Below are 15,025 nucleotides of genomic sequence, written 5' to 3' on the forward strand. Positions count from 1 at the left end.
TTTCCAGTGATATTTTGGAGCATTCTAAGAATTTAACTCTTTTTTTTTTTGTTCATATATTTTTAATATAAAATATATTTTTACTGCTTAAATAAAGGCAGCTTTAGTGTCCGCTGTACTTTTTTTTTTAATTTTGGCGCTCGATCTTAGCGCCCTCTAGTGGTCGTTTCCGTGAACTACATCATCCATCGCTCCTCCTACCTACAGATGGCGGCTCTCGACAAACACAACAGACCTTTCATCATGGTTATGGAGTGTATCAAATAGACTTCCACAAGGGCTGGTACGCATCGCATACAATTTATTTTGAAAGGTTTTACATACATTTTATTCTTTTTTAGAACTGAACTGCCGTGTACGGTCAGCGTCACTCTCGGTGTTTGACAGCTAACGTTAGTACGGTGTGGTTTACTAGTGTACTTACAAAATGTATATTGTATACATAACAATTTGTTAGAATTGATCAACTAGACGCTCTTTTATAAAGTTAGTGTTTTATCCGACATTTGTTTTCGCTTCGTGCTGGAGCATAATGGTAAGTAGCGTCTTCCAACTTACAGTTGCATTTTTGTGAAATTGTTTGTTTATGGTTTTTTCATAAAACATCAAAGACTTCGGTTAAAACAAACTAGGTCGAAGACTTGACGCCGAACTGTTGCCAGTACTTTCGTTTCTCAAGATTTGACTAGCATACTAACTTAGCTGTTCTGTTCCCGCCCATTCACGTTTCAAAGTACAAATAGAGAAAGTCAACACACAAATGAGAGTGATGCGCTGAAAATATGTCCTTTTTTCCCCCAGTACCAGCGGCTGAAGTTTCCTCATTTGCCTTTCTGTTTGCAGACACACGCCCACCTGATAGAAAACTGGAAGCATGTAGCACAGGTCTGTTAAATGTAATCTCTTTCATCTATTACTGCAGAGATGCTGTACTATGCATTGTGTGGTGTAATGGCACAGACTTCACAAAACATGATTTGGTTGTCTAAACAAATGATAGTTTTTGCATGCACGCATGTAAGTTCATTTGTTTTAACACTTGATGCTTCTTACTTTGTACAGATCACTCTGAAGACTTTTAAAGACACCTGTCTGTTTTTCATCAGTATAAAATGTCAAGTTTCCTCAAGAAGCACATTACCTCTATGGGTGAGATGTAGATCACGAGTCTGGTATATATTGAACAGGGATGCTTGGTGTGTTGGGCCGCTGTTGATCTGCGTTGTTGGTCTGCTTGTGGGCTTACTGCTGTGGTGGCTGGCTACAATGGTAATGTTGAATGGATTGGCTTGCAGATTTTGTCCACTATGTTGACATAACCCTGGAATACATTACATGATTATGTGAACTGATTTTAAAGTGACCCTATATGCTATTTTAAAGGTTCCTAATTTTGTTTGGGAGGTCTCCTACAATAGATTTACGTGCATCCAAAGTCAATTTTCTCATGATATTAATCGCAGCATCACGTCTTATCTCACAGTGTCTGAAATGGTTCAATCAAGAATACAGTTTCTCTAAACCTAGTCTCGCATAGCCACCCCAGAAATCTGCAGACCTTTTACATTTACAAACGGTTATATGACACACTACATGCACCAGGCATCATACACTTTCAGACTTTGTAATAGAAAAACTGGGCATCATACACTGAACAAAAGGCAATCACACACTGTCAGACATTCAAGTTGTTCTGAACGCAACTAATTTGCACAGACAAATGAAAACAAAATATGTTATTTAATCGGCTCAAAATATCAAACATTTTTGATATCCTTCGACTGGATGGAATCTTATTCTGAATAAGCTTAAAATTTGATTCTGCGCCCATCATACACTTCATGATTTTCTGCAATTTTTCAACTCTTGACTACCCAAAATCTGCACAGACTTTGACTTTCTGCATCTATCGCCGACTCCAGACTGCAAAATCAGGACATAAATTTGTAGAAAAAGTTGTGTAGTGTATTCCAGCCAACTGTCATGATGTTAATGCTCTTTAATATTTGCCTGTCTGATTTCTGCCAGCTGACAATCTTAAGGCTCTGACATTTAATACAGGTTTGTGAGGTGATTCATCTTCCATATTGAAGATATGATATGATATGAAGGGGTTGCTTTTGCACTTTTTTTGTCTGGATTTCTGACAGTGTTTTTTTTTTTTTTTATATAGTAAAAGAAATTATTCCACTTGGTATACCACGATGCAACAGTTTAGATGCCACGTCTCATCCTGTGTCAGGTAGTCCATGTCTTGAACCTTCTGAGAAGACTCCAAAACTCCTGAGCTCACTGCCTAAATGCGTCCCACCCTCCAAAAACCCTGAGCTGGAGCAGAGGGACAAGTCCACTTCAGCTGCACTCAAAGCCTCCAACAAGCGAACAGAACAGGATGGTATAATGAATTGCAAAGTTGTTCTGAAAAAACTACAACCAAACCACGGCAACAGTAAGAATGGATCTCTTAATCCCACGGTTAAAAAGGACAATCTGCGAAAGAACAGAGAAAGAGAACTTTCTTTTGCTCTCAGTAAAGAGCTGAATGAAAATTTGAGGGTAAATGCAACTATTTATTTCTTCTTAATGCATTTTTAAGTTATCTATATTTCTAACAATGTTTTTAATGCAGGGTTCACAAACATTTGTCAGCTGAACACTTTTGACCTAATTGGATCCTTTGACAAATTTGAAAGGTTTTATTCTACACAATCGCAAGCTATAGCTAATGAAATATTTTAGAGATGAGCATAAATCATAATAATAAGTAAAAAAATCACTGAACATTTCTTTGCCTTGACTGTACATTTTTTATTAATTTCCATCACTTTTACATCGTGGAAAATCAAATAATTAAATTTTATTTTATTTTTTAAATTAATGAATAAACAATTGAAGTACCTCTGTAGAATGTAAGTTAATATTTCAATAATTAACAACACATTTGCATGTTCACGGTTCTATGCATTATTAAATACTCTTGAAATATATTTGAGGGGGAATTTTCAGGGCTCTCATGCTCATGTAAAACGTGGAAATATTTTTGAATTTTAAAATAGGGTTTTCCAGGATGTAAAAGTGATGGAAATTAATAAATCTTAAAAGTCATGGCAATTTTTTTATAGTGAATTTTTATTGTATTTATGATCAGATCTAAAATATTTAATTGGCTATTTATCTTGCTATTATGTACAATAAAACTTGTGAGCAAATTGTTCTTTTAAGATGGTTAGCCTATTTTTAGTGAATCGGTCAAAATGGTTCTCAAATCAATCTGAATGATTAATTAGTGCATCCGTCATAAATCAGAATGATTCTTCTTATTTAAAATGTCTTTTCTAGTCATCAACAATTGACTGGAAAGGCCAAAGTACTGGAAATTAATTTCTCAAAAAAAATGGATTTGATTATTGTAGTCATAATTGTTATAGCTTGTCTGCTTACTGGATTCTAACTTCATGACCATTAATGCTCTGATGTTTTGTGTTCAGGTTGGAGGAAGTTTGTTTCAGTCAGCTGTGAAGGATCGGAGACATACTCTTCCTCAGCCATCTCACCACAGGCGTAATCCTGAGAGCCATAATTCCTGCTCATTCCAGCAGAGACCCAAAAGCTCCGTTCACCATCCTGATCAGAAAAAAGATAGATTGGAGAAAAGAGACCACAAAACCTCCCATTGTAGCAACATGTCCTTACAGAAGGTATAGTTCATGAAGATAGCCACAGATGCTGAAATGGCATTATATAAAACTATACTGATACTGTTTTCCCTTGTTTGGTTGTGTTACAGGAATTAAGCACCTCTCAACAGAAGACTAGTCCAGGTAAGGATTATTACACTTTGTTATATTACTGATACTGCCCAGCTGTTTATTTGATAACTTTTCAAACTAAACTGGTTCACTTCCTATGTCAATTACCCCATTTTGCCAACAGAGGGCAGGCTGTCCTTAACTGCAAAGAGAAAAAGAGAGGGTAGTACAGACAGTGAGAAGGAAATTAAACGGCCATGTGTTGATTTCCAAGACACCCCCAGCTCTTCCATTATAACCTCACCTTTGAAGTTTGTCAGACGTGCTTTTGTGAAGTCCAGCAATGACTCTGTGATAACTATAAATGAGAAACAGTCTCCTACAAAGCTGTCTTCCGCATCAAACACCAACAACAAACCAAGACCTTCATCCTCCATCCCCAAGCAGCTTTTTAAACCATGTAAGGACTCAAATACGGGAAGTGACAAACTTCACTCATTTCAACTCACCAAATCACCCACAACTGCTGAGCCTAAAGATGTTATGCCTAAAAATCACAAAACTCCACCCAGCCAACCACATTTGCGCAAAGTCTCTCCAAAGACAAACACAACGTTTGATAACATCGAGACCCTCTTTACTCCAGACTATTGCATATCATTGCCTAAAACTCATAACAAAAAAACAAATGGTGAGAGAGAAATTTGTACTGTCCCCACACACACAAGCCCCTCATCCAGCCATGAGGAGGGTGTTCAAATTCGCTCATCCCCCCATCAGACTGATCTAAGATCACCCAGCTTTGCGGAGCAAGCCAGTTCATGTAAGATAGAACCGGATGAAAGAACACAGTTGAAAGTGGAGCAGTCACGCAGCCCCAAGGCTATCATGCCTGGCCCAGCTGCGTCGGTGAAAGTAGAAGGATCAAGAGAACAGAAGTGCTGCCCCCAGTGGAAAGATCCCTTAGATATTGAGCTGGGAGACGACTCGGGCGATGAGTTAAGAGAACGCTATGCTATCAGCCTGAGCAGCAGTAGCAGTAGTCATGAAGATGAGCAGCTGCCATCCCTGCGGGACATCCTGGATTGGAGTGTCCGTGTGCCGGTAACTCCCGAAAAAGATGCTTTCTCAGAGCCCAACACACCGGTCCATAAAGCAGCTGTAAGTCTAAGAATATTCAGAAAAACACATAATGACCTCATGTGCCATTAATCAATCTTTGACATGGCTGATCTTCTCAAAAAAAAAAAAAAAAAAAATTCTTTTTTCTCCCTCCATCTGTATTAGCCTGAGGCAGTGAAAACCAAAGCCGTTAGTTATATAAATACACTGGAGCAGATGCTGCAAGAGAAGGAACAATATCAGAGGTTGGTTTGAAAACCTGATTTGTTTTTTGTTTTTCCCCCAACTTAATTCCCAGTGTGTCTTATTTTGTGCTTGGCAGCCCTTGGATTGCTGCAGTGCTTTGCATTTCAATGATTGAGTGGTCAAACTATCAATGTTAATGCCAGTGGTGTTTACTAAGGCAAGCATTGCTATTAAAAGGATAGTTCACCTAAAAATGTGAAATGTGTAATTTACTCGCTTTCATGTCGTTCCAAACCCAAAGACTTTCTTTCATCTTTAAAACACAAATTAAGATATTTCTAGTCAAAACCTTATATCTCTCTATTGAAAGTCCATTCCACCAAACATAAAGACAAAGTTCATAAAGACATCATAAAAGAAATCCATAAGAATCGAGCAGTTTAATAAAAATCTTCAGAAGAGACACGGTCACTTTATATGATGAACAGATTTAATTTAGACCTTTATTCACACCTAAACATTGATCAGCACACTTAGGTCCTGTTTACACCTGGTATTAAGATTTGTTTTGGTTGATCGGATCACAAGTAGACGAGGTAGACACATACCTGTTTACACCTGGTGTTTTAATCCATCTCTTTTGTCCACGTTCGACCACTTTCATCCTAACTAAAACAGCAGATTTAGTTTCTTCACTCCTAATGCGGTGAGTGTGTGTTAGTAAACAGGAATGGTGAGAAAACCATTGTGTTTGGTACGTTTTTTATCTTCAAACAAAACTTAGATCTTCAGCTGACAAAGTTTAAATCCTGTCTGGCTGGCACGCTTCCCATAATGTTTACGCATTAGGTCAGTAGGCGGTCTTTTGTGGATGTTCGAATGCATTTGACCACATGAGGGTTTACACTACGAAAGCAATCCGGACAAATGCATTTTTGACACTTCTTTGGAAGTGGTTGAAAGTGGACAAGCTCAAAATGTTTTAGACCCCGTTTACGCATGTATTTAGCATCGCCCACTTGTGATCCGATTGACAAAAACACTTCATAATACCAGATGTAAACAGGGCCTTACATGGAGCACATCAAATATGGTAAACTGAAGCTCAAACCTACTTGCATGATACACAAGAACAAACCTTGTCAAGTAAGCATTTTTACCAAATTTAAGGTGCTCTAAATGTATGTGTGTTGGTTTAAACAACATGTGGATTTCTTTTACAAACTCTATAAACTTTTTGAAGTGTTTTTGTGGAGTTAATTTTTAATGGAGGGACTAAAATCTCAGGTTTCGTTAAAAATATTTTAATTTGTGTTTTGAAGATGAATTAAGTCTCCTGGGTTGGAATGACATGAGGGTGAGTAAATGATGACAGAATTTTCATTTTTGACTGAACTATCTTTACATGTCTTTACATTGCTAGTATTTAAAATTAGGGACTTTTAAACTCATAAGTCTAAGTATTAAACTGGCATAACTCTGGACTACGGACATGAATTATACCTCAAATCAACAATGCAGTCATCTACCTTATGATTTTTGCCTGGTAGACAATAAGACCACAGAAAAATCTCATTAGTTTACATTATAGGAGATACTCAAATCTTCTCTAGGGACCATACTATCATAGAGACTTAGGTGGGTTCTTTTGACTTTGAACAATTTAAGCAGCTGCCCAGGCAATATAAGAACCAATCCTAGAAACACTAGTAATGTGCTGAAAACTACCCAAAACACCAGTCACAACATTTGTTTTCTTCTGAAAATGTAAATGTATGATCCTAATTCACTTATTCTTCCAAGTACTCTTGCTGTATTGATGTAAGGCATTCTGGCTGACAGTAACACTTTTGGGTGTGTAAAATGTTCATTCATACCGTCAGTCTCACAGACCTGTGATTATGCCATGACAGATTTGTCAAGACGAAGCACGCTCCATTTAGCCTATAGTCTCACCCTAATAAATGTCTAATTACTTGACTCACTTTTTTTCATTTTTTTATTTTAATACACAGGTCAAAAGAGTTGGAGAGACAGTTACTTGAGTCATGTGAAGAGGATCTGCTGAATTTATATGAGGATGAGAACAGTGAAAATAAAGAGAAAGACATCTCACTTGAGCAAAGGTATTTTGTTAATGGCTGGCTGGCTTCATTCACACCATTTGTTTTTCAAATCCAGTGTTAATGACTCAAAACCACAAAAAAAGGCTTTTATCATTTAATCTTTTTTTATGCTTTTTCACACACACACACACACACACACACACACATATATATATATATATATATATATATACATATACATATATATATATATATATATATATGTATATGTACATGTATATGTATGGATGTGTGCATGAATATAGTTTGAATATGTATGCTGCTTAGTGTTATGTAGAATATTGTCAGCTTCTTGGATATTTATCATTAATCTGTGAATAATTTTTTGTTTAATTTTTAGGGAATTTTTGCAAAAGTACTCGGTCGCCTCATGTGCCATCAGGGACATCCACCCAGGAGAGGAAGTATTCATACCTGCTAAATTTGGTCGACTCTTCAACCACCAGACGCTGGACCTGAGGAAGATTAGCGTGACTCCGCACAACAGATCACAACAAATCCTCCTTCAGTAAGACTGGCAACATTTTACACTGTACCCGAACACAAGTCATATCCAGTTTTCTCTTGCTTGTATGATACCTTTTAAAAAGGTGTTAAAAATTAACAAATTGATTTATTCCTTCTGTTGAAATCTGTAATTTGCCATAGTTACTAATCAGACACCATAAACTCAATATCAGTTTGTCGGTGTGTTCACTTCTCAAAGAATGAGTATTTGTTGTTATTAATATTTGTGTGAAAAGGAAATAAAATGAAAGAGGGGCTTAAGTTCTGTTTGCTATATGAATGTTTTGATTCTTTTTCTATAGGGCCCGTACTGAACATGTGCTGTCTCTGATCAGTGCTGGCTTGTTGAGGAAAGCCTATTTTTCTTTCCCTTGTCAGCCTGAGGTTACATGCTGGCTTTTCCAGGTAAAATCAACCTCTTTCCTCATATTTTCTGTCTTACAAAACACTGTATGCTTAGTCAGTAACATCTGGAAGTATGTATAGTGGCCCAAAAAAACCTTAAACTACACTTAAAAATGCTACTTTATATTTTGTACTTTTTGGGGACACTGTATGTTTTGTCTCATGCATAATGTTTTTGACCTGTTTTTGATCTGTTGATCAGTTTTTTTTATAAGCTGTAGGTAATATATTTATTTTCAGCTTTCATTTTGTATTGTTATATGAATTTATTGCAGTTGTAGGGCACGTTGTTCCCATGATATACATCTGACTTGAGTTATAAAATGTGCCTTGTTTTATGCCTGCTTCTATTCTCTCATAGGAAACCTGCATAACCTTAGGACATTTACGTTTAAACCTGTCAAAACATATACATTACAGTCAGGTTACTTTCCTGAGAGCTTATGCTTGTAGCACTCCAACATGCATACAAATTTGCAGATTCAACTCGTATCTTATAAAAGATACAAAATCAATTCAGTTAATTCTATCTAATTGGTCACACTTTAGATTAGGGTCCAATTCTCACTATTAACTAACTAACTTTTGGTATTGGGTGGATTAAGGGATATAGAATATGATCATGCAGAATAAGGCATTAATATGTGCTTTATAAGTACTAATAAACAGCCAATATCCTAGTAATATGCATGCTAATAAGCAACTAGACCCTAAACTAAAGTGTTATCATATAATTTTCATAATTATTAACAACAGGCACTTTAACAGGCAATTATCTGCCAGAAATGTATGTACAGCTAATAACAATATTGTTTTTTTCAGATGATGTCAGTTCATCCAAACCCCGTCATATCCTCACTGATCCTGCAGTCCCTGCAAACCATCGCTCTGTCCGCTGCTCAACACATCGGTACGCTCAAAATACCTCATAATGGCCAACTGTGCTGTACCTGTAGTAGTTCTAAAGTAGTAAAATTGACTGTTGTGTTGTAGTTGAACACCATAACCAAAGTTTCAAAGTGTGGGAACCCTCTATACGGGACATCACTCTGGTTTTCCTGAACATGGGGGCGTCGTTCATCAGTCTTTTCCCTCTGGATGCCCTCCAACCCCCTTTTAATGAGGGAGACCTTTTGTGAGTTTTTTTTTTTTCTATTTGCAGCATTATAACTTTTGTAGTACTATTATGTATTGGTCTTTCAAATATTTGACATAAGTCATGATTAGCAAAAGCTTCATAATAATGCTAAGTCTGCATTTTTAATGCATTTGTATGTTTTGGCAGAGAGGCCTTTCAGCCGGAAGACACCAGCCAAGACAGAGTGATATCTGACATGAAAGACAGTGCCACTTTACCAATGCATAATTTAGAGAGTATTCTCAAGGCAAGCTGAATATTTGAAGAAATGTTTTATCATCAGTTTTTTTTAATGCTAAAATAGCTTTAAATGTAATAAGTCATTGTCAATATTGTTTGTCTCTGTATTTTTATTTTATCTGTTCAGTACCTCTCTCTGTGTACTGCGCTGTGTCCGAGAGCGTACACTGACGAGGAGCTGCTGTTGCTTCTGGCGGTGGTGTGTAGAATTGGACTGGAAACTAATTTTCAGCTGCTACCTACTGGAAACTTCAGCCTCCTGCTTCAGAATCTGCTCAAAAACATCACAAACTGGGATGTACAGGTCAGAAAGAGTGTTAGATATTCACCATAGTTATCCCAAACTCTCCCTCATGCCATTACAAGCAATTTTCATTTTGGAGCCTGAAATGCAGTCAATATATAATGAATAAAAGTCAGTACATACTTATTTTGTGTTCCGAATATTACAAGTTAAAACAGAAAATGATGACAGATTTTTAAAAGTGTCAAGTTAATTTTCTCACATTTCGCTTTCTCTCTTTTTTTAAATGTGTAGATATCTAAAGCTTGCCAGATTCTGACTGATTTGTCAGAAGATCATCACAACCTCAGGAGACTCGTTTATCTTCTGCCAGATAGCACTCGTGGAAAGTGAGTGAAAACCTGTAATGCAAAATGAATATTTATTCTACTTGTAGACTTTTTAATGTAGACCATTGAGATAATTAGGTGAATCAGCGTTTGCTGTAAGAGCTTTCTGTAATTATTCATCTACTGTTTCATCAACAGGCAATTAAAACGGCACCTAAGTGTGTCTATCATCTCAAAGCTTTTGAATCACACCTGCACTTACAAACTCTCAGGCACAGAGTTTACGGTGAGAATAATCCATAGAATATTAGCAGCTTTTCAATGTTCAGACAATTTAGCTTTATAAACCCATACACCCAAATGGTCTATAGATGCTTTATGATTTGTGATGGGTGGAATTATGCAAATGTATCATTTACCAACTACACTTGGCAGGCCAGGCTTTTGTCAAACCTCTTTCATTTTTGAAGTAATGAGATTGACTCATCTTTGTTTTCTGACCATGTATTTTTCCAGCTATCTGAGCTGAAACCTTTCCTACCTCAAATGCGTCCCTCATCCCTGCTGAAAGTCCTCAGGTCTGCAAGGAGAGCAGAAGATTGTGATGCCACTCTAGACCAACAAGTGAGCAGACAGTCATCTAAAGGCTGAGAGCTATTGGATCATTACTTTTTTAATATCCAAGAGTGATATAGTGGAACCACTTAGTTTAATAAGCTGATAAATGATCTTCTTTCATACAGGCATATTACCTCTGCTACAGCCTTTTGACTTTGACAAATGAAGCCTCCAATTTTGAGTTTTTACCCTCAACCCAGAGAGTAAGTGTCCAATTTATGTTTTTATACCATTTTATAGTAAGGGAGCCAATCTGCACAATTTGATTCAATTTCAGGGAGATAAAATCCAATTCCAAAACAGTTCTCTATGTATCTTAATTTTCATTGTTGTGCCGCTTTCATGTTGGGTTCTAAATATACTTTTCCATCCATCAGAATTATTAATAATGGGTTTAGAAATCAGATTCAGATTTTTTGTGGATCGATCCAGAAGAATCGTGATGCGTCTCTGAATAGACCCCCCCCAACCTTATTTTAAAGTGCACTCATAAAGGAGCAGTGTTAATGAATCAGTCACAGAAAGACCCTGTCAGTGGACACAGCCCTACTCTGTCTTCTGGTACCACTCTCACCCTCAGAGACCAATTATGAATATAACTTATTTTACTCTCAAAAGAGAAAGGAGTTGTTTGAATTGAAGTGAGGGATGATTTTACTGACTAGAATGGTGATGTTTGGAGGGCTGTGGTTCAGTATGCATGAGTGTATTTATTGCCTTTCTTTCCAGGTCTCTTTTTTAAGCATTTCTCATTACATCTTGAATAAGATCGGTCTCAATTATTCATTTTCACACTATTGACAATATTCAATACAGTATGTCAATATTTGCATGTTTTCTCTGAAATGGCTTAACTAGATGAAAAATAAATCAGAGGAACCAACATTTCAAAAGTAATTGTTGCTAATTAGAGATAAATGGGTTGCACTTTTTTTTACAGTACCTACACTACAGTGTACTTGTGTTAAAGAACAGAACATGATGATTAAAATCCTGTTCTTTTAATGTTTAAAAACAGTAATACAGTCAAAATAATGACTATTAAATAAAAAATTATAAATAATAATTTATTAAATAATATCAAGGTTGTATTTCACTACATGAAGACAAGGGATAATTATGTATTATAATTTTCATTTATAAATGGACTAACATTATTAAATGAGAGACAATGTATAGTTAGATGGTCATTATGGTGAAATAAACCTGACAGGGTGAGCAGAACTTGTTTGATCTTGTATCATCCTTAATGGGCTGACTGTCCATGATCTTATTACACAACTGCTTACTAAATAATGCAGTATATTGATTTCATTTGAAACTGTTTGATTTTGTAAGATGAGATGGAGAGCTACAGGAGACATGAACTGAAAGTGTAGGAAAGTAGTTGTCTGTGATATTACACAAATGTCATTATAAAAAAAAAATTTGACTACAGAATGTCAAGAGTTGAATTTTTAGAAGCCTTGTAATAGCCAGCAATATTATCACCACATAAAGAGTTTTGACTCAAACTTACCAATTCCTAATGGTGTTTTTTTTTTCTTCTGAAGATTGAATCCAAGTCTAAAAGCTTAATGCATCAGGGGTCTAATTTATTCTCTCAATATTGTTTAAATATTCATCTGACTGTGCCTTAGTCTTGGTCTTGTCTGTTTTCTTAACTGGACTAACTTTAGCCCTCTTTCACTTCCAGAATGATCTGCGGAGTCTTTCTTCCCAGCTGGAGAAGCACATTAAGTGTGACATAAGGGAGAGCGAGAAAATGCTGTACAGAAGCAAGGTGAAGAGCAGCTTTATTCTGTTCTCTGAGAATCCCTCATTTTGCTGATATCAAAGGGATTCAAATTTTTATTGGCCGTGTTTTTCTTTTTTTTTTCTTCTGTAGGTGAAAGACTTTGTGGCAAGAATATACACAAAGTGGCAGGTGCTTCTCAGACGAACAAGACCTCAAGAGGTAATGTGAAAGAATACATGCAACTAATGCAGATGAAAGCTGTTATTATTTTTAGCTGCCTGTGAAGGCAACATTTTGCTCACATGTGTTTTCGTAATTCAAGCAGCAGGAGACTTGAGCTAAAATGTCAGACTGGAAGAATTAGTTACATTGAATATTGAAGAATTTGTTGTGCCAGTGATGTTTTTTAACGGTCATGCATTACCAAGAATAGTTCACTTAAAATTGAAGTCCTCTTATGTTTTTCCTAAACCTAATTACTATATTTTTTCTACAACACAAAAGGAGATTTTCTTTTTTTGAAGAATATCCTGGTCGCTCTTCAAGCTTGAAAAAAATACCATAAAATGATCATAAAAGTGGTCCATATGACTTTTGTTCTATTTTCTTACAATATGATGGCTTTGTGTGAGGAACAGAATTAGCTGAAAATCTGTGTGTTCAATAAATCAGTTGATCGCAAACCAGTTATTAGCTATTTATAAATTGAATCTGGTTGCATCCTAAAAATGTAGCATTCAAGTTAAAAAGTAGCTTTTAAAAACGTGTCTCTAAACCTTGCATCTCGCTTTTTAAACGCGAAAACGTTTTCATATGCACTACTTTTATTATACTGTTAATTGAATGGGAAAAAAAAGAAGCCAGAATGTTCTACCAATTTTTTCCTTTCGTGTTGCATGGAAGAAAGTAAGTCATGCAGGTTTGGCACGACAGTTGAGGGTGAGTAAATAATGACTGCATTTTCATTTTTGTGTGAATTATCTCTTCAGTTGGCCTCTTGTGTAATTCACAGGGAAAGCTGTATGATTATTGGAAGCCCCCACCAGAGGATGAGGTGCCCAGCAGTCCTCAGGGCCAGTCCTGCATCAAAGCACAAGACACTTCAGTGGGTACAGAAGAAACTCTGACCGCGGAGTGGAGCAGTACAGAGTCAGACGAAGATGCTGAGAGCAAAAAGGAAGATGAGTGTGAGGAGAAGATCGAACAAGGCAATGAAAATTGTGTGGAGGACATCAGCGATGTAGAGGAGAAAAGTGAAGAGCCAAAGCAACAGCTGATGGAGCTAGGTGATGATGCAAAGTTGGAAGAAATATCTGATGAAAAGCTGTTTGAAAGTCACGAAGACTTAGAGAATGAGGATGACTATGACGATGATCTCATGAACCGAGAGGAGGAGCTTCTTAAAGATGAAGAGCCTCATGAAGAAGACAGAAAGCACATACCTGTAGAAGAAAACACTGAGGCATTAGAGGAGCTTGAGGACTTGTTAGAGAAAGATAAGGAGCTGTTAGAAATCAAAGGGGGAATGGAGAAAGGGATTTGAGAGGGGACGTATTTGGATTCGGAGAGGTCTTGAGAAAGAATAGTTGAAACATTCTCAGGTCATGTTAGAATTTTACACCACACCTTTGTTGCCCTCCATTCATATGCACATTATTTAAGGATCTTTCCATTAATTAATAGTCTTTCAGTGACACATGTGATGCTTGTAGTTGTTTACATCTTGTTAATAATATATATATTCTGAGTATATTGTTTTTACAAGGTTAATCTCTTTTAAGAAATAAGGTCTATTATTAAATGTTTGGCACTGGTTTCTCTGAAAACGAGACCTTACATTTTTTTTATGTACATATATTTCATTTGTTGAAACGTAACACCTATTAGGTTAATGTGCACACTGCTAGTTTTCAGGATCTGCTCTTTATGCTGCTGTGTAATCTCTTCCATTCATTTTTTTTAGTTTGCCAAAAACCTGGGGTATCTTTATCCAGACAATATAACAGCAAAAGCAAGGGCTTAAATCTTTGTCAACTTTTTCTGTAGGTTTCCGGATGTTTAAGCATCCCATTAGGTATAGTGGATATAGTGTATTTTTATTAATTCTTTGTTGTTGTTGGCAATCCAGTCTTCCTCAAAAAAGAAAAAAATCACAGTGATGTTTATCATAAGGATTACTTTTTTAAAAAGGCTGTATTTCTTAAAAAGATAGAAAATCCTTTGGTTATTTTTTATGAAAATAAATACTTGTTCTGATAAAAAAAAAAAAAAAAGAGGGTCTGTGTGTTTCCACTCACACCCAAGACCAGCCTGGTCTTACAAGTGTTTACATCATAGTCTTGTATTGTTCATCTCTTCCAAATGATGGTGTTCACGGAGCAACACGTATGATTTAAAAAAAGAAGGCATGCTTCTTTCATGGATATTCACAATTGTGTGTTTTGTGGTGAGCATCAGTCTATCATGTTCTTTGATCCATTTTGCAGCAACATATTCAACACAGTGAACAGACTATGCTTTAACAGTGCTCTCTGTTTATTATAATAATTGTGTAAGCGTGCTTTGTACAATAGATAGCGAAGGAATGCGGTAGACCAAATGTTTTTCCCCCAATATGTTTGTT

General features: G+C 36.3%; 1 protein-coding gene across 15 annotated transcripts; it reads left to right on the forward strand.

Annotated features, from left to right (window-relative positions):
• The first annotated feature begins 196 nt into the window (after nt 1-196).
• slf2 (SMC5-SMC6 complex localization factor 2) lies at nt 197-14,660 on the forward strand. 15 transcript variants are annotated; one of them, XM_079855281.1, is made up of 23 exons: nt 198-283; nt 844-885; nt 1,063-1,269; nt 2,029-2,061; nt 2,174-2,556; nt 3,489-3,698; nt 3,788-3,821; nt 3,934-4,910; nt 5,037-5,116; nt 7,073-7,183; nt 7,524-7,691; nt 7,993-8,095; nt 8,918-9,005; nt 9,089-9,230; nt 9,381-9,480; nt 9,601-9,777; nt 10,012-10,106; nt 10,245-10,332; nt 10,563-10,670; nt 10,790-10,867; nt 12,361-12,447; nt 12,553-12,621; nt 13,415-14,660. In XM_079855281.1, exons 5-23 carry the CDS (start codon nt 2,401-2,403, stop codon nt 13,943-13,945), a joined length of 3,402 nt encoding a protein of 1,133 aa, XP_079711407.1. In that variant the 5' UTR covers nt 198-283; nt 844-885; nt 1,063-1,269; nt 2,029-2,061; nt 2,174-2,400; the 3' UTR covers nt 13,946-14,660. The 15 variants fall into 15 exon arrangements, with proteins under 15 accessions (XP_079711415.1, XP_079711407.1, XP_079711418.1 ...); XM_079855292.1 differs by having other exon boundaries at nt 1,063-1,149; XM_079855293.1 differs by having other exon boundaries at nt 257-283; nt 1,063-1,149; nt 2,243-2,556.
• Nucleotides 14,661-15,025: the final 365 nt, after the last annotated feature.

Source organism: Squalius cephalus (assembly GCF_949319135.1).
Source record: "Squalius cephalus genome assembly, chromosome: 21".
Classification (NCBI taxonomy): Eukaryota; Metazoa; Chordata; class Actinopteri; order Cypriniformes; family Leuciscidae; genus Squalius; species Squalius cephalus.

Bases quoted from the DNA above. Each gene is read 5' to 3' on its own strand.
- slf2 (XM_079855279.1), top strand. The intron at 886-1,187 runs GTCTGTTAAATG...TATATTGAACAG, and splicing joins ACTGGAAGCATGTAGCACAG to GGATGCTTGGTGTGTTGGGC. The intron at 9,231-9,380 runs GTGAGTTTTTTT...ATGTTTTGGCAG, and splicing joins TTTAATGAGGGAGACCTTTT to AGAGGCCTTTCAGCCGGAAG.